Below are 26985 nucleotides of genomic sequence, written 5' to 3' on the forward strand. Positions count from 1 at the left end.
ATTTTTAACATGGACATTTCTTTACTTGTGGTCAGTGTGCCCTTTTGTTTAACAATTAAGTCACGTGAACAGTGTATGTTTGAAAAGTCACAAACAGGCTGTTTCAGTTAGCTGAAAACTCAAGTTAACTTAATGTGTAAGCCAGAATGACTTCCCTGTATCTCACTCAAGATGTAAAAATTTCTTTTATCTATACATTGAAAAATCATTACAGATGTAATGTAGTAAACGTGAGGGTTCATTCTGTGGGTTTGGACAAATGTATAATGATTTATATCCACCATTATACTATCATAGAGTAATTTCACTGCCCTAAAAATCCCCTGTGTTCCCCTGTCCATCCCCCCACCAACCCTTTGCAATCACTGATTTTTACTCTCATAGCTTTACCTTTTCCAGAATGTCATATAGTTGGAATCACATAATGTATAACCTTCTCAGATTATCTTCTTTCACTAGGTGATATTAACTTATGGTTCCTACATGATTTTTCATGGCTTGATTGCTAATTTCTTTTTAGCACTGAATAATACTGCTTTCTCTGGATGTACCACTTTGTTTATGCATTCACCTGCTGGACATCTTGGTTGCTTCCAGGGTTTGACAGTTATGAATAAAGCTGCTTATAACATCTATGTGCAAGTTTTTGTGTGGACAGTAGTTTTTAACTCCTTTGAATATATAATGCGGAGCACAGTTGCTGGAATTTATGGTAACGGTATGTTTAGTTTTGTAAGAAACCACTAAACTGCCTTGCAGAGTGGCTGTATTTGCATTCCCAGTTAGTTTTTTTTTTTTCCCTGAGTGGGCCATACTTTCCAATTTCTTAGCATTCCTTGTGATTTTTTGCTTTTTGAAAACTGGACATTTGAACCTAATAACATGGTAACTCTGTGTGTCAGTTTTTACTTTTGAAGCTGTGTGCTTAAGTGCATAAAATTTAAATTTCATCTCTTTTTGGTGAATTAAACCTTTTGTCATTGTGATGGTGATCCTCTAGATCTCTAGTAACATTCGTTATTTCCTTAAAGTCTGTTTTATCTGATGTGAATAGTGGTACACCTGCTTTAAATATATTTTTACTTATTTATTTATATATATATTTTCAATCTCTGTCTTTTAAGTCGACCATTATGTCCCTTTTGTTTTGTTTTTTTATAGTTACTAGTATATTTGGGTTTAAACCTGCCATTGTGTTTTGTACTGTTTGTGCTACTACCTGTTTTCATTTTCTTCCTTTTCTTTTTTGCCTTTCTTTAGATTGATAATTTTTTAAGTCAGTTTTATTCCCTTTACTCCTTTGGAAATTTGGAAACTTAAAATTGTTACTCTAGAAATAACAACATTAATCTTTAATTTATATTAATACTTTTTCCCTTCCTCCAGGAGTTGTTAAGAGCTCCATTTACCTTTCCCAACTTTTCATTCTGTATATATTTTTAAACGCCACAAGAACATTGTTTTATATAGTCAGTATACCTTTAGAAATACATCTACATACATTTACTACCTTTTTTTCCCTCTTCATTTTTCCAAGTAGTATCATTTTCCTTTTATCTGACCACCCCCTGGAATTTTCTTTAAGTAGATCTGTAGGTGGCAGACTCTTGTCTTTCACCTTTCCTTTAGAAAGGAAATACTGTTTTATCATGCATTTTTATATACTCAGTTCTTATCCTAAAACGTTTGAGTGATGCCCAGAACCTGACAGAGAGGGAAGTGGGTGGAGAACTTGATTGGACAGCTAGATGCTACTTCTAGAGCTGAATCGTCTATTGTAATCGTCTGTCTTTTCCAGTATAGCTCTGAGCCTTTTAAAGCTTGATCTTCTTGGGAATTTTCTAGACCGTGCTTATACAATCTGCCTGTGCGATACAGAATTCATTCAGTACAGAGGAAGGCTATTAATAAACAATGTGTACAGAAAATTTTAGAATTGTAATGGTTTTATTTCTTTTTGAAGACAAAAATTATATAGGTAATATTTGCTATGCTTTTCTAAATGTAAATTAAAAGTGACCTTAAGTCTGAGATTTTCTATCATTTTACTCTAGGCAGCACACTTCTGCTTTTGTTCCTTCATCAGGACGAATTTATTCTTTTGGACTTGGTGGTAATGGACAACTAGGAACGGGCTCAACAAGCAACAGAAAAAGTCCTTTCACTGTGAAAGGAAATTGGTTTCCATATAATGTGCAATGTCCTCCAGATTTTGGTAAGTTCTTTTATATTAAATCTTTGCTACAAACATTAAAGTTACTGTTAAAACATTGCTCTTAAGAGATAAACTTTTCTATGTTTAAAATGAAAGAATTTCAAGCTGCATTGTTCAGTGAAAATAGCAAGTAATGAAACACCGCTTGTGGTTGCTTAGTTTGTTTGTGTTTGCTTATACATGCATAAGGAAACTCAGGATAAATAAAATAATGAAAATGATTTCAGACGGTTGGGCATTTTGGGAACTGGATGGTTGCTAGATACCAGTGGGAAGGAAGTGTGTCTTTTTTTTTTTTTTTTTTTTAAATTATGGTACAATACACCTAACAAAATTTATGAACTTAACCATTTTTTAGGTACATAGTTCAGTAGTGTTAAGTACATTCTCATTGTTGTGCACCTAACCTCCAGAGCTCTTTTCATCTTGAAAAACTAAAACTCTATGTTCATTAAACAACGGGTCTCCCTTCACTCTTCCCACTAGCTGGCAACCATGCTACAGTGTTTCTGTGAATTTGACTTCACTCTAAGTACCTTATAAGTGGAATCGTACAGTATTGGTCTTTTTTATGATTGGCTTATTTATAAACTTAGCATAATGTCCTTAAGGTTCATCCATGTTACAGTAGGTGTACTTTTATCCCACATTTTGTTTATCTGTGAATTGCTGGTGGACATTTGCATTGTTTCTACCTTTTAACTATTGTGAGTAATGCTGTTATAAACATGGGTGTTTGGCAGATATCTCTTCAGGACCCTGCTTTCAATTCTTTTGGGCATATATGAGACTTTAAAATTGTATAACATTTTCTAATTTTTTGAAATTTAAGCCATATGAATATATTAACTATTAAAAATATTAAAAATTTTAAAAATACTTTTAATATTTATATTGCTTTAGCCAAATGTATAATTTATCTATTTTTCTTTTCTGTTATTCTTTCAATAGATCTGATTATTTTTTCATTGATATTTACTAATTAAATTCAAACTGTTATTTAAGCAGTTTGAAGTATTAAGATGCTATTTTCTCATTTACTTCTTAAATATACTGCAACCAAAATGTACTTTTAAAAATATTTCCTTTACCATCCTAAACTATTCCTTAGAATTGTTTTCTTGTTTATTTTTATCTGTTTGATTTTCTTTGGGATTTTTCTGAATTATGGAACTTGAGTTGAAACTGCATTCAGTGATGCACATACTATGAAGGTTGACATTTGAAAAGCTCTATAACTTTTTATTATGAATAACCTTGAAGTTTTTGTTTTTTGGGTTTTTTTTTTGGTAGCTGAAAGACTGTCTTGAATTAATACTTAATATTTAGCAAAATTCAGGATATGGCACTTTTTTTTTTTCTTGTTTTTGGTTTGATTTTGTGTTATGGCTTCATTTTCTTCCAGTTACCCTTAGGTTTGGAACCTGCATTTATTTTAGTAGTATTGTTCTTTTTCTTGTGTCTTCAGGAGCATGTTGGTGTTTCATCATCATATCAGTTTCTTCCACAAGGCACTGTTAATAACTTAACAAAGATATTTTGTAGTTTAAGTCAGCATGGATATTGTAAGGAATTGTGTATTTCTGTTTATAAAGTTTAGTCACTTAGGGATACATTTTGTCACTCTTGAAACTGTATACCTTGAGATTATTTTCATTAAAGGGGAGAAAGGAAATGGAGTTTTAAAATTAGCAATTTTGCTACAATTTAGTTTCATTAAAAAATTGTTGATTCACAGTAGCCAAAAGGTGTAAACAACTCAAGTGTCCATCAACAGATGAATGGATAGAAAAATGTGGTGTACATACATATATTTGAATACTCAGCCATGAGAAGGAATGAAATTTTGATACGTGCTTTAACATGGAAAATCTTTGAAAACATGCTAAGTGAAAGAAGCCTGACGCAAAAGGACAATTATTGTATGATTCCTCTTATATGAGATACCTAGAACAAATTTATAGAAGCAAAAAACACTGGTTACCAGGGATTGGAGGGAGTAGAGAATGAGAAGTTGTTTAATGGGTACGAAGTTTTTGTTTGGGATGATAAAATGTTCTGGAGACAAATAACGGTGGTAGTTTGCACAACATTGTGAATTTACTTAATGTCATGAATTGTCACTTTGAAGTGGTTAAAACAGTAAATTCTATGTTATGTATGTTTTACTACAATTTTATATATATAATACATATAATGGTTGATAATTATTTTGTTCCACACTAAAGCTGTGTAGGATAGGAAATAGTTAAATGTGAATTTAATTTACTCAGCCCCTCTCAAAGTTAAGCGCATAGCCTCCACCATAAATCACATTGTTAGTATAAACTATCTGGTGTGTCCTCAAGGCCACAGGTAAACAAAGACAGTCTTAACGGATATTCCAAAGACTTTGAGATTATCTTCTTGGAGCTGGGCAAAGGTCAAACCTTTCTTTAGAATGTGTAAAGTTTGAACAACTGGAATGCTGTAACAAAATATCATAAACTGAGTGGCTTGAACAACACAAATTTATTGACACTCAGTTCTGGAGGCTAGAAGTCCAAGATCAAGGTGTTGGCAGGGTTGTTTCCTTCTGAGGGTTATAAGAGAGAATCTGTTCCATATGTCTCCTAGCTTTTGGTGGTTTGCTGGCAATCTTCGATATTCCTTGGCTAGTAGGTCTCCTTCATCCTTACATGGTATACTCTTTGAGCATATCTCTGTCCAAATTTTACCCTTTTGTAAAGACACCAGTCATTTTGTATTAATAGGCCACCCTACTCAAGTGTAACTTCAGCTTAAGTAATTAACATCTGCAGTGACCCTGTTTCTGAGAAAGATCACTTTCTGACGTATTAGGGATAAGGACTTCAACATATGAATTTTGGGGGAACACAGTTCATCTCATGACAATGTTCTAGACCTGATGAGTTAATCTTTTTCTACACCAGAGGCATCATAGACATTAGCTCCATAAGTACAGCCAATTTTGTTTCTTAAAATGACTTGCCATATCTAATTCAATAAACATCATTCTCAAATACATTCCAGGAAAGTCTTTGATTGCATAATTGATTTGTTCAATCAATTATGAAAGAGGTGCAGACTAGTAAGACCTTCTGAGGTCTCTAAGAGAATCACAGTAGACTCTGAGATGTGGGTTTAATTAGAAGCCTACCTCTTAGGCCAGAGCTATATTAGATAAGCTCATAAGCCTCTTTCGCAGAAAGATTGGGCCCCTCATTCTGTTTCATCTTGCTGTGCCCTGGGTGGTAGTCCGTTAAGAACTCTTTGTCCTTTGGTTATAGTCCTTTAGGCCCCCTTGAACATAAGTTCCCTCTGGTCAGGTGACCTAGAGGTGTTCTGATGGCTGCTGCAAAAATCTGGACCCCAGATGAAAGTGTAGCTCCTTTTGGGAGATACTGGCAAGCTGAAGTGAGAAATGTTTTTTACCATTTCATTTTAGCTTACCAAAGCAGAGTTTACGAAATTGAGGTGAATTAGATAACTCTGGAAGAAGGAGAAATATCCAGAAAACAGAACATTGAAACAAAGTTAAACATTATGGATCTTCAATTTTCAGTTTCATAAAGCTGCTTATCAACTTAAAAAAAAAATGAGAAATTCGACTGCAGTCCGCTGGTGTCTTCTGAAGTTATCTAAGCCCATGTCTCCTCAGAAGCCTGTACCCTAGTATCTCTTCTTTGAAGTATATGTGGTTTCAAGTACCTTGTACAGTCATTTTCACAGGGCTCTGAGACTGTTCTCCTTTATTGAAAATACAAAATCTGGCCTATAGCTTATAGGAGAACCTTCAGATAAGCATCAGAGTAAAACAGAAACTATCAGTAGATGACAGAGGCTTAAAATAACTGTGGCTAATTTATTACTGATAATTGTCAGGTGGAAAGATATATAATAATAAATACAGCTGACAAGGAAATTTGATTGTTTCTGTGACATGCAGAACACATGTTACAGACATACCTTGGAGATATTGCAAGTTTGATTCCAGACCACCACAATAAAGCTCATTAGATGAGTTTTTTCGTTTCCTGGTACATATAAATGTAAGGGTTATGTTTATACTATACTGTAGTCCATTAAGTGTGCAGTAGCACTATTTCTTTTTTTTTTTAAAACAATGTATATATCTTTCTAAAAAATATTGCTAAAAAATGCTAACCACCATCTGACAACACACGGTTGCCATAAACCTTCAAAACTGCAGTATCTGCGAAGCACAATAAGCGAGGTATGCCTCTATTCCAAAAGCCTTTTAGACAAGAATGTTTCTAAAGATGATGATTAAGCCTGCTCTCAAAGAAATCAATGATTCTTACATCTGATTTATAAATATGAGTGAATATACCTTTTTATAGATGAAAAAATCTTGAGATATAACATGATAATCCGGAGATTAGTGTTCCAGGAATGACACCATAATATCAAGTAAAGAGTTTCATTAAGTTAGAGATCAGGTTTAGACATCTGTATTTTTATAAAACCCCATTTGAAAACCACTGGCCTAGAAGATAGTAGATGTGAATTAAAGCAGTAAGACTGTACCAGAAAACATGTAAAATAACAACTCAGTAATAAATTAGGATTGACATCACTGTACCACCAGAACTTTGATAAATATAGGAGAGCTTTACAGCTGTTTTGTAAGAGTTTTGAATAGTGTTTACCTTCGTACTTAAACATGTAGAAAGCAAGAACATTGATGAATATCCAGGAGCTTTACATAAATAATTTTTGCAATGTTTTATTAATTACATTTTACCATATAAATTTAACCTAGAGAAAGTTGAATATCTTCTGATTTGACAACTCTTCCCATGCAGCTTTTATAATAGTAACACATCAAACAAACTGATTATTTTCAGCATCTGTTCTTATATGTTGAAAGAATAAATCTTTGTGATTCTCCACATCCTCTTTGGGAAATCTCAAAGATATTTCACTAACACGTAAAAGATATCTTGAGAGTTTTATTTTTCTATGTTTAGGATCTAATGTGGGAAAGTATGTTAGATTGCCACGGCTGCCATAACAAAATACCACAAACTGGTTGGCTTAAACAACAGAAATTTATTTTCTCACAGTTCTGGAAGCTGAAAGCCCGAGATCACAGTGTCAGCAGATTTGGTTTCTTCTGAACCATCTTTCCTTGGCTTGCAGTTAGCTACCTTCTTGCTGTGTCCTTACATGGCCTTTTCTCTTGATGTGTGCATTGCTGGTGTCTCTTCCTATTCTTAAAGGGGCCCTAGGCATATTGGATTAGGGCCACACCCTACAGCCTAATTTTACTTTAATCACCTTTCTAAAGGCTCTGTCTCCAAATACAGTCATATTCTGAGGTACTGGGGCTTACAGCTTCAACATACAGATTTTGTGGAGACACAGTTAAGCTTGTAACAGGAAGAGAAAAATCAAAGTTGTGAGAGGAGGTTGGAATACTTTATTAAAAGATATAGTCATTGATACTTGAGAAATACTACTTAGTTACCTATTTTACCTAAGTGACAGTAAAACATTTCAAAATAAATGTAAATGGTAATGTGATTGAAAAGAACTTTAGTTAGTTCATAAGTGAGGAGTCTTTGTTCTTTTTTCTCCCTTAAATTATGAAAGATAAGGAGGGGGAGGGTATAGCTCAAGCTGTAGAGCACATGCTTAGCATGCAGGAGGTCCTGTGTTCAATCCCCAGTACCTCCTCTAAAAATAAATAAGTAAATAAACCTAATTACCTCCCCTCACCAAAAAAAAAAATAAATAAATAAATAAAAAATAAAGACAGACAATAAACATGAACATAAAGCATAGAAAATTATTCTAGTAAGATGGAATTTTTACTCTGGCAGATTTCACAAAAAGTAACAAATAACATTTTACATTACAGGTGAAAGCACAGGGAGCACACTCTTTAAAACTGAGTGAACTTTGCTAAGATTTTAACACATTTTATAGCTTCTTTCAGAGTCAAGTATAAACCAAGGAAGATAAAATTTACTTACCATGTTGTGTCTTATTTATGCTCTTTCATATTGTGGAACAAACTGACAGTTGCTCAAGGACAGTGGTGGTGTTTCAGAGGGTTCATGAGGTCAAAGTGACTTTCATATTAATGCTGAGATGTTATGTATGTTAACATGGAGTGCATTTGTTATTGCTCATCTTCAAATAAATCAATGAATGTTTTTTAAATTTTTTGCTTTTAAATTCTAAAATGGTATGTATTAGTGCTTTTAAGCCCTTTGTTGTCCTGAATAAGTTCTAAGTGTGTAAAGGGATCTAGAGACCATCAAAAACTACTCCTTTTCCTTGAGAACCAAGAGCACATACATAGTTGTATCTCTGTCAGTCTTATTCTTAAATACAAGTATGATTTACAGAATTGTAAATTGCTCAAAGACACATTTAGGTAGAGATATTCCTAAATGGTGCTCTCATCAAGACTCAGTAAATGGGACAGGTTGAGGGAGGTGGCCTATTTCAAAGTCTTCACAATTTTTCCTGACAATGTATTTTGTAGAGAGTAAGAGAAAGTGAACTAGCCCTCCTATATATGACAACTTATATTATAAAACTTTAACAGTTAAATCAGATTATTGGTATATGCATAGACATTAGGGTCATTATAACTTAATAGAGATCCAGGGTAAAAATCCCTGTATTAGCAGTGTATATAGGTTTTGTTTCAAATTTAAACTCCATTTGATTGACAGTGGCTCTTGGAGTTATATGTTGAGAAGAACTTTGAGAAAACTTTTGGGATAGAAAAGGGTGCCAGAGTTGTTTAGTGTTGTGTTATAAGGTGGAAGAGGGATAGTGCCTTTTTATAACTTTAAAACAAGGCATCACTAATATGTGCATAAGAGGAAAGAATTACTCAACAAATGAAAATTGGAAGGAGAAGGTCAGTTTAGATCCTAACCTAACAGTATCACTAAAAGAAGTTATAGATGGATTAAAGAGTTAAATGTAAAAAAAAATTCTTACAAGAGTGTAATTCTATGATTTGAGGATGAGAGAAACCTTTCTCAGCATGAAAGTTTCATAGCAATGAAAGTCAAAAAGAATGAGATAAATACATTTGATTTAATGGAAAAAGAAACCTGAGTCAGAATTAAATAATTATTTAGGAAGAATATTTATATTGAATATAACCTGATGTTAGTAGTAGGCTGAATATCCAAAGTGCTCATACATATTGGTGAGAAAAACAGTAAAACACCTAATAAGTAAATAAGACAAACATTTAGACATGTAATAGATAAAGGAAATTAATGGAAATTCTCAATGAGGAAATCCATGTTACTTAAAAAACATGTAAAAATTATTGTCAAAGAAATGCAGATCCAAAAAGCAAAGTGATAGTAAGTAGAAAAGATCAAGCATTAATCTTTCCTATTACAGGATAATGAACTATGTAGTAGATAGGGGTAAGCTAATGGTCCAACTACCAGATGACGAAGTAATGTTAGCATATCATGTTTCAACCCACAGTGAATTAACGGGTCTAAGTATTGGGCATCAGTGGTTACTAACAACACAAAAAAGGAACTCAACTACATATTTAATGCTTCCTGATGGAAGAACAACCCCTTTCACCACCATGTAATAGTTTTGTCAAAATAATTGACTAATCTAACGAAAGCCTCTTTAGATCCAGCTACCAATTTACAGGAAATACAGAAGATCAAGAAAATGTTAGGAGAAACCTCGAGGATACAATCAGCAAAATCCAGTCTACAGAAAGCTATGTAGGACAAATGACTAGGTTTCACAGACTTTTTTAGAGTAGTAATTAAAAGGAAATTAAGGAAAACAATTTTTGGTGCCTTACTCACAGCCCACAGAAATTCATTCATGTACTGTAGATTAGTCATTCATCTACCTGATGCTTATTTAAATTTTAAGAGGGCAAAATCACATTTTAGGAACAAATTAATAACATCCTGCTAAATCTTAAGGAAGTACACGATTTCAAGTAGACTTGTGAGAATGATGTAGAGAAAAGATTTTAAGGTGAATGATTGGTTTAATATTTTAGATTTACCCTTTTACTGTTTGACCTTGGAGCATTCTTGTTGTGGAAAATTTGGTTATATTAATGTTCTGGTCTCTGAAGCTCTTAGTATTTCCTAAGCTCGTTAATTTTTTTTATATTATTAAATATTTACTGAGTTCTTTTGCAAATAAAAATTGTGCTTGGTAGTAGGGAATGATCAAGGAAATTAAGATGTGGTCCCTTCCTTAAGAATTTATACTTTTGTAGCAGTAATGGTGACAAATAATACAAGGTGAAGAATTAGTCACCTAAAGAGTAGAGGGTCAGGAGTAGGGTGACAGAAATGGGTTATATTTGGAAATAACTAGCCTTAAGTTACAGTGTGGAGCTTTGGTGTTTTGTTATGTGGTACCTCTGAATACTAGCCCAACAGTATTTTTGAGGCACAGAGGCAAAGAAAAAGGAAGAGGCTTTGAATAGCTTTTTGGAAAGGTATCTTTGAGTATTTTCTACTAAATTTGCTTACTAATTTTTGTATTTTTGGACCTGATTTGGGTGTTATTGATAAATATTGATAAAGGTGTGTGTGTCATCTTTTGCACAGCTGTATTGAAAAAGAAGGTAATTTTGCATTATGAATTTTGTATTATTCAAAAAGATTTAACATATGCTTGTCATTCTTTTAAAAAATGAATATTCTGAATTTTTATTTTCTTTTGAGCTGTCTTTTACACTTTCATTCAGTTTTTACATCATCTTCAGTTTAGGATATATTGAGATGATAAAGATATGGACTAGAAAATGGATTTTTTTGTGTCTGCAGGCCAAAAGAAAGACTTGTAAAAACTTAACCAGATGTGCTTGTAGAATCATTTAATTTTCGTCACTCTGTCAGTCTCATCTCCATAGCAATCAGAACATCCCAAGTCATTTTATGTCATTGAGCACATGACTGGGAGGTCTAATAAAGTTAGAGGAGTAAAAGAAAATCCAGGAGCATACTTGATGCTCTGATAAATGCATATAAATCTTGAATTTTTTTTCATTTTATTTTTATTACAGATTCTGAAGAATATTTCTGTGTAAAAAGAATTTTCTCAGGTGGAGATCAAAGCTTTTCACATTACTCTAATCTCCAGGTAATAGTAATCATATAAATAATTACTAAGCTCAAATAAGAATTGAATTTTTTAAAACCATATTAATGCTCTTTATATGTTACAAAGTAATTGCCTTGATTTTTTCTCGTGGACAGAACTTTTCTGATCCATTTGATTAGTTTTTGTTTCAGGTGTCTAGTAGAGATTAAATTCTGTTGGAAAAATACTGAATACATAGTGGAAGTGTACCTTGCTGTAAGTTAGGTATATCTCTTTCCTCTGACTAATCTACTTATGTAACATTTAGAACTGTAGGCCACCAGATGACTTTAGATGTCCTGATCCTTCAAAGCAAATCTGGACTGTGAATGAAGCCCTAATTCAAAAATGGCTGAGCTACCCCTCTGGAAGATTTCCTGTAGAGATAGCCAAGTAAGAAAAGTATTTTGTCTGTACTAAGACAAACATAATCTCTCAAGTCCTCAATGGTAGAGGAACTGTACTTGGAGTTTTTATTTAAATAAGTATTTCATTAAATATCACTTACTGAATGGTTTATATACAAAAGTTTAAATGTCTAGAATTTCTATAATAATGAATATTTTAAGAGATCTCTCAATTAAATTTATATAAATTATAGTTCTTTCTGATAAAGTACTGAATATAGCCACTTTAGGATTGGGTTTGCAGTATGTTCCTTCTAGCTTCATAGTGGTCAGGTCACTGTCTTTTAACTTTTATATTCCCTAGAAGATTCGAGTATTGCTTCTTGAATATTTTGCTTACGGATAGACTTGTTTAGTACTTAAAAGATTTTTTGTCATTATTGAAGGTATAGGTATTTGGGATGAGGGGCTATATCTGATCAGCCATTTTTTAAATTCCAGATTGTTTTCCTAAACTAAAATTTTTCTTAAAAGCTCAAAGAGTAATCTTCAGAAAAATTAACATCCCAGGTTAGATTTACCACAATGTGGAATTAAGAAAATTAAATGTGCATGTTTATATAAAAAAAAATTTTTTTAGAAACATCAGATTTATTTGATGAATTAAATGGTAGTAACATTTGAGAGTGTCTAGAGTAAACAATAATATTTTATCAAAAATTATTCAATCTTAGTCATTTATAGAATTCTGACTTCTCAATGTTGGTTAGTGGAATGCTCTATAGTATTAAATATTAGTTTAAATATTGATTTTAATTTTTATTGGAAAGGTGAACAATTAGATTTCTCATTTTGTGATTTGGGGATTTTTAAATTTCTTTTAGCGAGATAGATGGAACGTTTTCTTCGTCTGGCTGTCTGAATGGAAGTTTTTTAGCTGTTAGGTAAGTGACAATTTTTTTTGAATGCTGAATTTTCCAAATTTATTATATTAAATAAAAATGTCATATCAAATAAGAAGTGAAATAATTTTAAAGTTATATTTTATTATTTTCTCTTCCTCATTTTTTTTTTAAAATAGCAACGATGATCACTATAGAACGGGCACCAAATTTTCAGGGGTTGATATGAATGCTGCTAGGCTTTTATTCCACAAACTTATACAACCTGATCATCCTCATATATCTCAGCAGGTTTGTTTTTCAACTATTTTATATTTACATTATGTAGGCTGTTGAGTTTTTTATTCCATGTTACTTTTTATGTTTGTAACTTAATTACAGTTTCATACATTCATTATGTTGTGCTTTGTATAATGTTATTTAATATACTAATGTAAGAATTAAAATCAGGTTGTTTTAAAGCATTTGTAATTTAGCTGTCATATATCTAGAAGTCTTCCCAGATGTTCAGAGCAGACCCTTAATTACTTACCATTACCATATTGATTAAGTCTTTATATAGCTATAGATATAGAGAGTTTAAATTGAGACTTGTACATAAGATTTTAAAAATTCTCTTAGCAATGCTCAGCCATTAATTTTCTTTGTCCTTCAAACAGCATTCATTGATTCATTGTAAGGTGGCTTCCTTTTTTATTTTTTCCATTTCATGTTTGCTGTAGTATAAGATTTTCTTTCTTGTTTTTGGAATATACATTCATTTTAAATGAAGTAGGTTTTTGTTTTTTGTCAAACTATAGGTGGCAGCTAGTTTGGAAAAGAATCTTATTCCTAAACTGACTAGCTCCTTACCTGATGTTGAAGCATTGAGATTTTATCTTACTCTACCAGAATGTCCCCTGATGAGTGATTCCAACAATTTCACCACAATAGCAATTCCCTTTGGTACAGCCCTTGTTAACCTAGAAAAGGCACCACTGAAAGTACTTGGTAAGAACTTTAATATTTTTTTCCTTTATAACTTTTTCTCTTTAAATGAAAATGCTCATAAATTCTTAGTTTTTTGCTCTTTGAAATTCTGCTACCCTGCTCATTTGACATTGTCTTAGGGAAAGATAAACCTGTTTTTCATTTTGTTGTTATTTTCTAGTCATCTGATGCTAGTGATTAGAGTTGTTGGAAGCAAAGTATGTTAGGTATTAAAATTTTACTTGAACACAACAGTAGAGACAGTATCAGGAAAGATGAAAACTTTTTCGTATTCGCCTTCCTGATCTCCTCCAGAGTGATCTTACTATAAAGAAGTAAAGGAGGAGAAACAATGAAAACTGAACAGACATGGGTATTAAATCCTCCTTAAACTCTGTTAACCCTTTGCCTTGTATTTCCCTCACTTGCTAGTTTTCTGATGTTTGATTTGATTTCTCTGCAAGTAGGTGAAGATTCCACTGTTATCTGATCTTACAGTTCAGTCTCTATCTGCTCTGGTTTCTTGGCCTAAACTTTACTCACTTTAATTTTTCTAACTTTATAGATTTCACCTCTATCTCCTAGCTGTTGTAGTTTGCTTGCTACACTTAACCCAGTGCTCTTTTTCCTAGAAGTATTTGTTAGGTATGTAAAATGGAGATACATAGAAGTAATAAAATCAGTATAAGAAGTTTTAGGCTAAGGGTAAGCAGAGGAAGCAAGAAGCAAGAGTAGAATCCTGGAATCTGAGGGAATTAGCTGGTGGTTAGAAGAGTCAAGTAGGGACTTAAAAGAGTGTTGCTTCCCTGTTGTCAGAAGATTTTTTTATTCCTTGCTGTCTGCTTTATAGGATTGCCATTTGTAGTTAATAACTACAAATAGTGAATGTGGGGAAGGAGGGTATACTTTACATTGTTCAGTTTCTATATTTGATTTTCAGGAGTACCTTGCATTTTAAAGTTAGTGCTTCAACATATTTCAACTTTGTGTAAGATTAAAGATAGAACTTGGAAAGATATCTAAATATTAGAGCAAAACAACTTTAAAGTGTTTTGTTTAAAAATTAAAATTCTAATCTCCAAAGCACTTTTTAATAGCTGGTTTTAATACTAGGTGTGGTGGTAAGTTTTTAATGTAATTGAGGAAACCAATAATATAAATTCAGTAGACTTTATGCTTACTTTATTCTTGCTTTTAAGAGTTTTTAGAACCATATTCTTTAACTTGAAGGTGGAGTGGTATCTATAAACTCTAGAAATGTTATGCAAAATGTTGTATTATATATATCTTTCTGAGATTTTCAAAGACCAAAAGCCGCTGGTTTAGAAGAAAAGTCAGCTTGATTTTGAAAATTGTGATTTTTTAAAAAAAAATTTTATTTTATTTGTATGTTCACCCTTTAATAACAGAAAACTGGTGGTCAGCACTTGAACCTCCACTATTCCTCAAGATTGTAGAGCTTTTTAAGGAGGTTGTGGTACATCTTTTGAAGCTCTACAAGATCGGCATTCCCCCTTCTGAAGGAAGAATTTTCAACAGTTTTCTTCATACTGCACTAAAGGTTTTAGAAATATTACATAGGGTATGTCCAATAGTTCCTTTATTTTCCTTTTTCTCTGTTGCCACTAACAGATTGATGATGTTTGTTTTAACATGAATATATTACTGATTTAGAGTGGCATAAAAGAGACAAGAATTAAGTTATTTAAATTTTCCTTTAAAAGGAAATAATATATCTCTATACTTTGGAGCTTTGGTCTTATTTGACTTTGATAGCTTGCCTATAGTTGGGCAGAACAATAGCATACTAATGAATTAGAATTCTGCATTTTTTTTTCTAAAGAACATGATTTGTTAGTTTAAATAGTATGTTTTTTGTTATTTATAAGTGGTTATCGTATGAAAGAGACTGCATCCTAGTTGTGATTATGAACATTTAAACTCATGTTCTTTTTGCTATTGGGTGCTAATGACTTCAATCAAAGTAGAACATTTCATTTGAAACAGATGACTAACTGGAAATTGGAACCATATATAATTCATTAATTTGCCTATTGTTCTTTCCTGCCCTTCTTCCTGCCCTTCTTCCCAGTGGAAAAAAAATAGTACCCTTTACACTAGTAGCATTTCAAAATTATATGAAGAAGTAGAATCTCAGCTGTTTCATTAAAAATGGATTTGAGTCATCCCTGACAGCTGGTAGGTATATCTCTGTTATGCCATTTGGTATTTTTGAGATGCTGTTTTGGGAGACATGACCTAAGGGAGAAGAAGCATGTTTCTAGTCTCTAGAATGACTGAAAAACCCATATGACTCTTTAATCTTTAATTTCCTCTCCTTATCAGCTTCTTTAGCATTTTCACACACTTCTTGCCTGGTACTAAGGTAAATGATAAGGGATCAATGAGATGGTCCTTCTGTTTGTTCTCTGCAAGAAAGAGCCCTTATGTATTTTTTTTTCCTTTTTATTCTTTTAATGAAGTTTCTGGGTACTTTCTTAACTATTTAACTTCTTGAACTTTTTTCTTTTCTTTTTAGTATGTCCAGGATTTCTAGAAAAACAAGTCATTTCTCTTATTATAACTGAAGATAGGATAGTCATTTCCTTTTTACGGAAACACATCATTCTTATGTTTACCTTTCCCAATCTAAGGCTTTCTTGCAGCATTTTAGGGTTAACTGGATTCTGCTGTAAAGTGCTGTTAGGAAGATCTTCTGTCTTCATTGGATGAGTCTCTACTTTTTGTATGTTTTTTGTCTAGGATTTAAGAACTTGATGAGTTTTTTTTTTTCCCTTTCGATTCTCTTTTCCTACTACTTCAGTCAACCTTCCTTTGTCAGAAAGACCCTATTCTCAAATATTCACACCCTCTACCTCTTCTTTATCTGCTTATCTTTATTACCACCTGAAATTTTTTTTTTTCCCTTAGCTGTGTCTTTCTCCACAAGTGAAGGGGAGGAAATTGAACCTTTTGTCTTTCATAATTACACACAGAACTTGAGCAAGTAATTTATGTGTCTAGCTCAGAAGCCTCAGGAGAACCCTGTACTGAGAAGAACCCTGTAGGGTTCCATCTTCAGAGACCTTTTTGTTGGAGCCATTGCTAGAACTGGAATCCTAATTTTTTACTCGGTAAAAAAGGGAAGGGAAAATAATCTAACAGTGGCCAAGATTGGAACTTCCATTTACATTAATTCATGTGAGCACGTGACATGTATTTCTCATTTAACTTTTTAAAATTCTTTATAGTTAATATTTTGCCCCTTAATCTGAGTATCAAAGGTCATAAACCAGTAAGTAGCAGAGTTGAAATACAAACCAAATCTACTTTCCCTGCTGTTTCTAATGTACTTCTACAGCAGATACAGTAATACAACATGTTTAAAAGGGAATTTCCTTTTAGTTTATGCCCCTAGATCTAGAGGTTTATAACTTCCATAATTGCAAATAGCAGTGTATTGTTAAAAAGACGATGATTCTAACTCCATCAGTACTGCTTCCTATCAGTGTGGTTTTGAACAAGTCTTTCTCTTTATCACATATGCAAATGGGGAATTATCTGTAAAATAAGGATTGAAATACTGGCCCAATGGTTTCCCAGGATTGTATTGTTTAGGTTATATAATATATATAATTATTATACATTCATAAAGCGGTGATTTTTATCACCACCACCATTTGGATGGGAAACTACTTTTAACTTGATTTATTTGGTTATAAGGAAACAGCCTTTTTTTTTTTTTTTTTTTTGAAAGTGCTCTTATTTGAAGTTGTTATGTATTCAAAAGGAGGATGATAATGGTGTCAGTTTCTTAAGCATCCCTTACTAGGAGTCCTAGTAATCACTTACTTTCTTCTATCCCTTACATTGGAGAAAACTATTTGGTGTTATAATCTGTCATATATAGATACCCTTGGTTATTAACTTTCAGGGATGATTCATTTTTGTGTTTAGTGAAACCTAAGTTACTCATCAAAGACTTTTTTGTTTTTTGAGACACCTTATATCTGACAGCTGTATACATTCCTTCTCTCTGCTCCATGGTTAAGAATTAGAGGTTTCTTCAATTTCCTTCTTGATCTAATCCTGGAGCAGGATTAGGAACTAGAGAACTAGATTCTGCTGCTTGATCATTTCAGTATATATGAATGACTTGTTCCTCCCTTATGTCATGTCCTTTGGAAAGCTTTTGAATTATAAATCATTCCCAGTGCTCCAAATCGCATCACAAGAAAGATAACTTTGGTACCTGCTGTCAGGAATGGATTTATTACCAGATAAGTGAGTTTGCTGGCAAGAAATTGGGCTACTTAGTAGTTTAGATTTTTCACACAGCACATTATAGAGATACTGATAGGCTGAAAGAAAAGACTTACTTGGTCCTGTCTAGCCTAATTTCTATGTATCATGCTAATCTTCTAAGTCAGTGATTTTCAAACTCTCTTGTTTTGCAAGGGACATATATAAGACACATATATAGTTACTGATAAAACAAATATATGCTTACCATATACCACCTCTGAACTCAGGTTTATAAACCACAATACTAAACTATAATTAAAATGTAAAAAGTGTTATGATAAAAAATATGTAGATTTTATTTTGTAGATTTTAGACAGTAATACTGAATGTATAGGTTGTTTTGAACTTCTACGATGTGATTTCTTTTTTATTCATTTTACAAATACTGAGTGCCTACTATGTGCTTATCATGGTATTAAATATTAGTGATGCAATGATAAGGAAAAATGTGATTTCTGCCCTTGTTAAGATTTAAAATGTAGAGCAGTTGCATATATACAAGTAAATACTCATTTATGATATAGCATGGTAAGTACTAGATTAAGGAAAATGAAGAGTGCTGTGAAAATAGCAGGAGGGTGCATAACTCAGAATTAAGAATTAAGGAAGACTTTCTGGAGAAAATAATGTCTTGTCAATCTTACCTACAAGTGTATTTTTATATATATTTTGAAACAATTTTATATGTAAATCTGTATCCAGGTCTTTTGGATCAATATTCTGTTCAGTGCCTAATTTCCCTATTAATTGTAAACTAATTGATCTTTAATAATTAAATTGTTGTGACTGAATTAACTATCAGCCATCATTTCCTCTGAAGTCCAACTTTGAAATCTGTCTGTTGCTGAACCAAACGTGGTTTCCAAATTCTTAAGTTTTTGTTCTAACATAGCATTTCTTTTCAAAAACATATATCTGCAGGATATATAAACTGCAAACACTGGTTGCTGTTGGTGAAGGAAATTGCAGTTTACCTTTTAAAATATAAAATATTTAAGTTAAAAATATATATCAAAATTCAGTGGGACATGAATCATTTTCTACAAGAGTCACTAAATTTTTTTAGCATTCAGTGTAATATAAATGTTAGTGTAGGGGGTGGGGGTATAGCTCAGTGATAGAGCACATGCTTAGCATGCAAGAGATCTGGGTTCAATCCCCAGCGCCTCCATTAAGGGAAAAAAGTGAAATAAGCATAAACATTTTTTAAAAGTTACTGTATATATTTATAAACATGAATACTAGAGAGGGAAAAACCAATGAGTTTTTGTGTGTAATTATTGGGTGTATTTTCTTTTTTAGTAGAAAGAGTTTGACTCTAGGACAAGAGTCTGCAAACTTTCTGTAAATATTTTATACTTTGTGAGCCATGTGGTTTCTGCTACAACTACCCAACTCTTTAATGCTGCAGCCAGAATTTAAATAGATGGGCATGTCTGCTTTCTAATAAAACTTTATTTATAAAAACTGTGTGTAAGCAGAATTTGTCTCACAGACTGTAGTTTGCTGACCCATGCTCTAGCATGAAGGTTGTGATCTTGACAGATAAACTAAGTATCTTTATTTTATTTGAAAGCCAGGAGTAACAGTTTTACTCTGGTTTCTCTGAAACACATACCCTGACCATGGATGTAAATGAATCAAATAGCAAAAAGAGGAGCTCAAATTATTTCTGTCACTGAATAGAGGGATTAGAAGTGTCGTCTTTGAAAATGAAAGCAGTATTATTCATATAATTAATTGTTAATATAACTATAGTGTATATATGATTAATTATATAATTATAATTATTAATATAATATTTTATTGTTGTTATAGCTGAGTTATTTGTACCCTCAACAGTAGGCCACAGGATCAAGCATTGGTTGTACTTGATGACAAATTATTTTAAATATATCTATAAAAGGAAAAAAATAGATATGTGTGGTTTTTTTATATAAACATTTTTAATATATAAATATTCCAAATATATATTGCACAGATTTATAAATACCTATATTTATATGTTCATATATATGTGAACATACATTAAGTAATAAAATTAGATAGTCATATAGTGAGTTAAGAATATATGTATGTTAAAGATCCTGTGTTAGATTTGTGGCTCTGTTAGCTGTGACCTTGGTTGAGTTTCTTGAACTCTAAGCCCTAGTATATTCACCTATATGATGATAATGGTAACTATTTCATAGGGTTGTTTGGAAGATTGAGATAATGTATATATAATATTAACCAAAATTTCATAAACAAAGACCCGATTGAAATAAAGAGGCATTTATTTGGGTTTGCTGACTACAGCCTGGTAGACACAGATTCAAGGAGCATTTGAGTTGTGTTCTACAAGACTACAAAATGAAGGAAGCTTTTATAGGCCAAAACTGTAAGGCCTCAATTTATTACGTAAGTTGTTTGTCAAGAGTTATAATTGGAGCTGGCAAGAAGTAAGTAAGAGTGTTTGTTAAACAAGGATTGGTTGGGGTCCTAAATGGTTGCATAGTTACAGGGTGAGGACCCTGAGACCGTAAAGTTGTAGCTGGTGGATTTTGTTCTAGATATGACTGGTGGTGGCCTTGCGTTTGATACAGTTGAGAGAAAATTCAAGTTCTCAGTGGTGCGGGGATGTCTCTGAGACCAGATCCTCAGTGGCCGCCCAACTCCATTTTTGTATGCCTAAACTATGATTACTCTTAAAATTTCAGTTTGTCATTTATGTTAATAAGTGGTCCATAGTAATAACTGTCATTTTATTTTTGGAACATGAAATCTGAGTAGATTTTAAGGTAAAATCTTCATTTTGGTGAAAATTTAAAGTGCCCTTAGAAGCACGAATTAATATACTTATCTCTTACTCATTTTATTTGTCCATCCAGTCATCTCATGTTTATTAAGCACCTGTTTGGACACAAACATTATCTGGTAGATTTATACCTCTACTAGATGATTCCTTTTGTTCCTTTTCAATTGTTTCTTAGTTGGTTTAGTGTGGGATATTTTCTTTAATATTATAAATATTTTTATTATATGCCATAGGAAACTTAGCTGGTTTTACTTTGTAAATTAGATAAACTTTGTTTCTTTCAGTGATTTGATTTTTCTTCTCCTAAATGTGACAGCTCTCTAAGTATCTGTATTTTGGCCCTTTTTGTTTTACTCTTTACCCTTCCCTCACCTCCTACCACAGCTTTAATTGTCTTTCTTAAGGAAAATGGTTCTCAATTAGTGTTTGAGGCAAATCTTTCTCTTGAGCTACTTAACAGTGTTGCCATTATTTTAAACTAATGAAATGTTTAATACCAAACTTCTCATCCTTCCCTACTCTTACTCTTGTCCCACAAGAGAGTCTTCTTTTCCTGACTTGTGTGTGTTGCCAGCACTTTTTCTCACTCAGGCTTGAAATTTTGAAGTTGTTTTTGACTCTTCCTCTTGTTTTCTGTATCCAATTAGCTATCACAGCCTTGGCATTCTTTCTTATTATCTCGAAACCCTGAATCTTTACCTGATTCATTTCCTTACTGCTAGCCTCTGTACTCATTCTTGGCTATACCTCACACTGCCAGTAGAATGATAAATAACATATTACTTTGATTCTATCATTTGTTGACTCTGAAACTAAGTTATTTCCCCATATGTCAGCTTTTGCCACAGTGATGCTCTGCAACAAAACACTCTAAAACTTGTTGGTATATAATAATAAGCATTTATTCTCATTCCAACTGGAGTGGGTCCTGCTTCAGTCTGAAAGTTGGCAGAGGTTGGCTAACCTAGACAGGGTTTAGTTGGTCTTTAGCTTCAAGCTGCATGTTGGTTCCAGGTCTGCTCCATGTACCTCTCATTCTCCTTGGCCAGCAGTTTACCTGGGGAAGATGTATACAAATTTTTGTCTCCTTTAGCTCATGCTATTCTCTCTGCCTAGAATGGTCTTCATGCCTTATTTTTGAAATCTTTTCTACTCACTTTTTAATTTTTATTTTGAATATCTTCATATATACAAAAGCATTCAAAAACAAACAAAATAGATACCTATATGCCCTCCCTCCATTCTAGATTCACTGGTTGTTAACATGCTGTCACACTTGGTTTACATAAGGGTGTATAAACTTTTTTTGAATCATTTAAAAATAAAACTCTGATACTGCCCTTTAATACCTCAGCATTCATCTTCTTGGCATTCTCCTGCATTACAGCAATACTGTTATTTTTTTCCTAAGGAGATCTACTGTAATTCTGTAATATCTATTTATTCAAGTACATTCAAATTTCCTCTTATACCAAAAGTAATTTTTATATCACTACTTTTTTAAAAACTGAGTCCAGTTAAATTTCTTTTTTTTTTAAATGTTTTTAAATATTTGCTGAGTCTTGTTAGTCTCTTCTGATTTATGAATGTTGTATATCTTGTCATTTATTTAGGTGTCTTTATTTTCTCTCAGCAATATTTTATAAATTTCAGAGGGCTTTTACATCTTTTATTAAATTCCTAAGTATTTTGTTTTTGATGCTATTGTGAATGATAGTTAAAAATTTTTTATTCTCTAATTGTTTATTGCTAGTATAGAGAAATTCAGTTGAGTTTTAATCTTGTACTCTGTGACCTTGATAAATTATTAGTTCCAGTAGTTCTCTCATAGGTTCATTTGGATTTTTATGTTCACAATCATGTTATTTTCTTGCCTTATTAGCTAAGACTTCCTGTGGACATTCTTGTTTAGTTCCTAATCTTAGAAGGAAAAGCATTCAGTATTTTACCCATAAGTGTGATGTTAGCTATAGAGGTTTTTTTTTTGTTTTGTTTTATTTTGTTTCTTTTTTGGGGGAGGGTTTTTTCTCTTTGAAGAAGTTTCCTTCTATTCCTGGTTTGCTGAGAATGTTTATTATGAAGGGTGTTGAATTTTGTTAGGTGCTTTTTTTCTGTATCTATTGAGATGAACCAATGACATTTTTCTGAAATGTAGTGAATTTCATTGATACTTTAATGTTATGCCAACCTTGTATTCCTACGATAAACTCCATATGGACATTTTATATTATACTTTATATATATTGTTGGATTTAATTTGCTTATATTTTGTTGAGGGTTTTATGTCTGTGTTCGTGAGGGACATTGATCTGATAAGTTTTGTTTCTCCTCAGCTTTTAGTATCTGGGTTAGTTTAGCTTCATAAAATGAATTAAGAAATGATCCCTTTCTCTATTTTCTGAGTTTAAGATTGGTATTATTTTTTTCTTCCGTAAATGTTTGATAGAATTCACCAGTGAAGCATCTTGTCCTGGAGTTTTCTTTTGGGAAATTTTAAAATTTAATATTAAATTTGAAAAATAAATAGAGTGTAATTTCTGTTTTCTGTTTTTTCTTGAGTCAGTTTTGGTAAGATAACCTAAGTGATAATGTGTCATCTCTTTCATTCCTGATGGTGGTAGTTTGTGTCTTCTCTCTTTTTGTCGTGTTCAATCTGGCTAGAGCCATGTCAGTTTTATTGATCTTCTCATAAAACACATTTGCTTTCATTGATTTTTCTCTAGTGTTTTTCTGTGTTCTCTTTCATCAATTTCTGCTCTTATCTTTATTTCCTTCTCTGTACTTGATTTATCCTTACTTTGATCATCATTTTCTAGGTTCTTAAAGCAGAGGCTTTTTAAATTATTGATTTTAGACTTTTTTTTAACATGACCATTTAATGCTACAAATTTTCTCCTATGCCCTTCTTTACCAGCATTCCACAAATTTTGATGTATTATGTTTTTATTTTCATTAAGTTAAAAATATTTTCCTTGAATCCCCTGTTTTCTATCTCCAACATCTGGGTCATCTCTGAGTTTGGCTTTGATGATTGCTGTGTCTCTAGAAGTTTTTAATGTGGTTTTTGTTTGTTTTATTTTACTTACTTGCTTTTTGATATATCTCATAATTTTTGGTTGCCTGTAAAATAGTAGTAGCTTACATAATTAAATTTAAGTACTGTAAATGAGTGCACCTCTTACGTGGCTGTTAATGTACGCATTTAAGCAAATCTAATCTGGAATTAAACTGAGATTGAGTTTTTAGTTTGCTGTAGTACCTTCATTGCACTAGAGACCTCAGATTCCTCTAATGTTGCCTGATACTTAGGATAGAGGTGAAATGTCAAAGGTTTTTTTGTCAGTGTTTGTGCTCCACTCTACATGCCTGCTCCACAGAGAGGTTTCTCTCCTCACTCTTGCCCCTCCTCGGTAATAAACTGGTGTTGCTTCTTACTTAGTGCTTTCAAGATTGGTAGAGGAGAAGGGGGTAGAAAAGGTTCTTTGTTGTTGTGGTATAGTTTTGGTCTTAAGTAGATATATGTGTGCTTGGGCCTCAGGGATAGGATTTTCTCAGAGTTTCTTCTCCCACCACCCACAGTAGGGTGCTTCTTCTAGTCCTATTGACAGAGGATTCTGGGCTCAGGACTGTTCTTATCACTCTGCTTCCCAAGGATTGAGGGTTTTCCCCCTTCTCCAGCAACAAGGCATGGAATTTGCTTCCCTTTCCTCAGTGGCTTAAAGCTTTTGGTCTATGCAAGAGAAGGATCTGGGCAGGGTGGCGGGCCTTGTTCATTTTTCTCTGTGGCAGCCAATTCCTTGCCCCACTGAGAGAGGCTCTTGATCTCCTGCTCTGTTTCTAGTCATCCTCATGGGTACTCAGTAGAGATCTGTGGCAAGAGTCTGAGTGAGTGCAGAATTATCTGGGACTTCCAGGGGTTTTTATACTGTCAAGTTATCCCATACTCAGCCTTAAGCAATTTCTTAAAAATTGTACAATAGTGGTATCTTCCTCTTGCTGTGCCATGGTGACACATTTCTGGCATCCTGTTTTTCTTTGGATGTATCTGTCCATCCTTGGAATTCAGGCTACTTGGTTATTTTGTGACTTTAGCTCTCTGATGAATACAAGGAAAGTTTTGGGTAATTTAGAAATGTTTTGTTTAATTGTGAGTTTTCTAGGATTTTCCAAATATCTTTGCATCACTGACTATTGGTTTAATTCCATTGTGGTCAAAGAACATACTATGTGTACTATGAGTTCTTTTAGATGTATTTATTAAGGCTTGCTTTATGGTCCAGGATATGATCTATGTTAGTAAACATTCCATGTACAATTACTAGGTGGAATGTTCTCTTATTTTCCAGTTTAATTGACATATAATTCACATACAGCTCTGTATAAGTTAAAGTGTACAGCATAATGATTTACTTACAATATGAAATGATTACCACAGTAAGTTTAGTGAACATCCATTATCTCATAGATACAACATTAACGAAATAGAACAGCCCAATCCAGAAATGGGCAGAAGATCTAAACAAGCAGTTCTCCAGTGAAGACATACAAATGGCCAATAAGCACATGAAAAAATGCTCAATATTGCTAATTATCAGAGAAATACAGATCAAAACTACAATGAGGTATCACCTCACAATGGTGAGGCCATCATTCAAGAGTCCACAAACAATAAATGCTGGAGAGGTTATGGAGAAAAGGGAACCCTCCTACACTGTTGGTGGGAATGTAGTTTGGTGTAGCCATTATGGAAAACAGTATGAAGATTCCTTAAAAGACTGAAAATAGACTTACCATTTGATCCAGCAGTCCCACTCCTGGGTATATATCCAGAGGAAACTCTAATTCGAAAAGATACACATACCCCATTGTTCATAGCAGCACTATTTACAATAGCCAAGACATGGAAACAACATAAATGTCCATCAACAGATGACTGGATAAAGAAGTTGTTATATATTTATATAGTGGAATACTACTCAGCCATAAAATAATGCTATTTGCAGCAACATGGATAGACCTGGAGAATGTCATTCTAAGTGAAGTAAGCCAGAAAGAGGACAAAAAACACCATACGATATCACTTATATGTGGAATCTAAAAAAAAAGACAAACTTATTTACAAAACAGAAACAGACTCACATCGAAAAAACTTATGATTACCAAGGGGGAAAGGGGGTAGGAAGGGATAAATTGAGAGTATGAGATTTGCAGATGCTAACTAATATATATAAAATAGACAGACAACAAGTTCATACAGTATAACACAGAGAACTATATTCAGTATCTTGTAACTTAGGGTGAAAAAGAATATGAAAACGAATATATGTATGTTCATGTATGACTGAAGCATTATGGAGTACACCAGAAGTTGACACAACATTGTAAACTGACTATACTTCAATAAAAATACCTATAGATACACACAAAAAAAATAAATAGAAAAAAATATTTTTGCCTTGTGATGGGAACTCAGGGTTTACTCTGTTAACAATTTTTATATATTAATGTATAGCATTGTTAATTATATTTATCATGTTGTATATTATATCCCTAGTACTTTAGAACTGCAAGTTTTGCTGTCTTTAGACTGCCTTCATCCAGTCTCTTCTCCCCTCCACCCCACTGCCTCTGGTCACAAATCTGATCTCATTTTCTATTAATTTGTTTTGAAATACAGTATACCTATGTTAGTTGCTGGTACACAACATAATGATTCAATATTTCTGTACACTTCAAAATGATCACCATGATAAGTCTAATTGTCATCTGTCACCATACAAAGATACAGCATAACTATTGACTGTATTCCCCATGTTGTACCTTTTCATACCTGTGATTCATTTATTTTGTAACTGAAAGTTTATACCTCTTAATTTCCTTCACCTATTTTTCTTATCCCCCGTCTCCCTCCCCTCTGGCAACAATGAGCAAGTTGGTTAAAATTGTTTAGTCTTCTATACTTACTGATTTTGTCTTTTTTTTTTTTAAATTAGTTACCCAGAAAGGGATGTTAAAACTTCCAACTATGGTGGTTCTGCCAAGTTTCCTTTCATGTATTTTGAAGTGCTGTTATTTTGGATTGTTGTGACTTTTTGACAGATTACTTCTTTTATGATTATGAAATGTGCCTTTTTTCCTCTGGAAATCCTTGTATTGAAATCTACTTTAAGAGTAGCCTCCTGGTTGGTGCTTTCTGCTGGGGTGTGTTTGTTCCCCCAAGTCTTGCCTTGTGCATTCGCAGTTTAAGAGTTAGCCAAAGATGTGGGAGGAATTTACATTGGGGCTTTGTCCTCAGGATTCCTTTCTGGAATT

The 26985-nt window shown here is 32.9% G+C and overlaps 1 protein-coding gene across 9 annotated transcripts in view; it reads left to right on the forward strand.

The window, feature by feature from the left end:
• The window catches only part of HERC4 (HECT and RLD domain containing E3 ubiquitin protein ligase 4), a 142569-nt gene that overhangs the window by 56090 nt on the left and 59494 nt on the right, over nucleotides 1-26985 (forward strand). For all 9 annotated transcript variants that reach the window (XR_010381942.1, XR_010381943.1, XR_010381941.1 and 6 more), the window contains exons 8-14: nucleotides 2055-2215; nucleotides 11277-11353; nucleotides 11622-11746; nucleotides 12585-12644; nucleotides 12782-12893; nucleotides 13403-13592; nucleotides 14981-15153. Coding sequence is in view for 6 of the 9 variants with exons in the window: in XM_031461212.2 (XP_031317072.1) it covers nucleotides 2055-2215; nucleotides 11277-11353; nucleotides 11622-11746; nucleotides 12585-12644; nucleotides 12782-12893; nucleotides 13403-13592; nucleotides 14981-15153 (898 nt within the window). In the remaining 3 variants the exon portion in view is untranslated. The remainder of the gene's footprint in view (nucleotides 1-2054; nucleotides 2216-11276; nucleotides 11354-11621; nucleotides 11747-12584; nucleotides 12645-12781; nucleotides 12894-13402; nucleotides 13593-14980; nucleotides 15154-26985) is intronic.

This window comes from Camelus dromedarius, chromosome 8, assembly GCF_036321535.1.
Source record: "Camelus dromedarius isolate mCamDro1 chromosome 8, mCamDro1.pat, whole genome shotgun sequence".
Classification (NCBI taxonomy): domain Eukaryota; kingdom Metazoa; phylum Chordata; class Mammalia; order Artiodactyla; family Camelidae; genus Camelus; species Camelus dromedarius.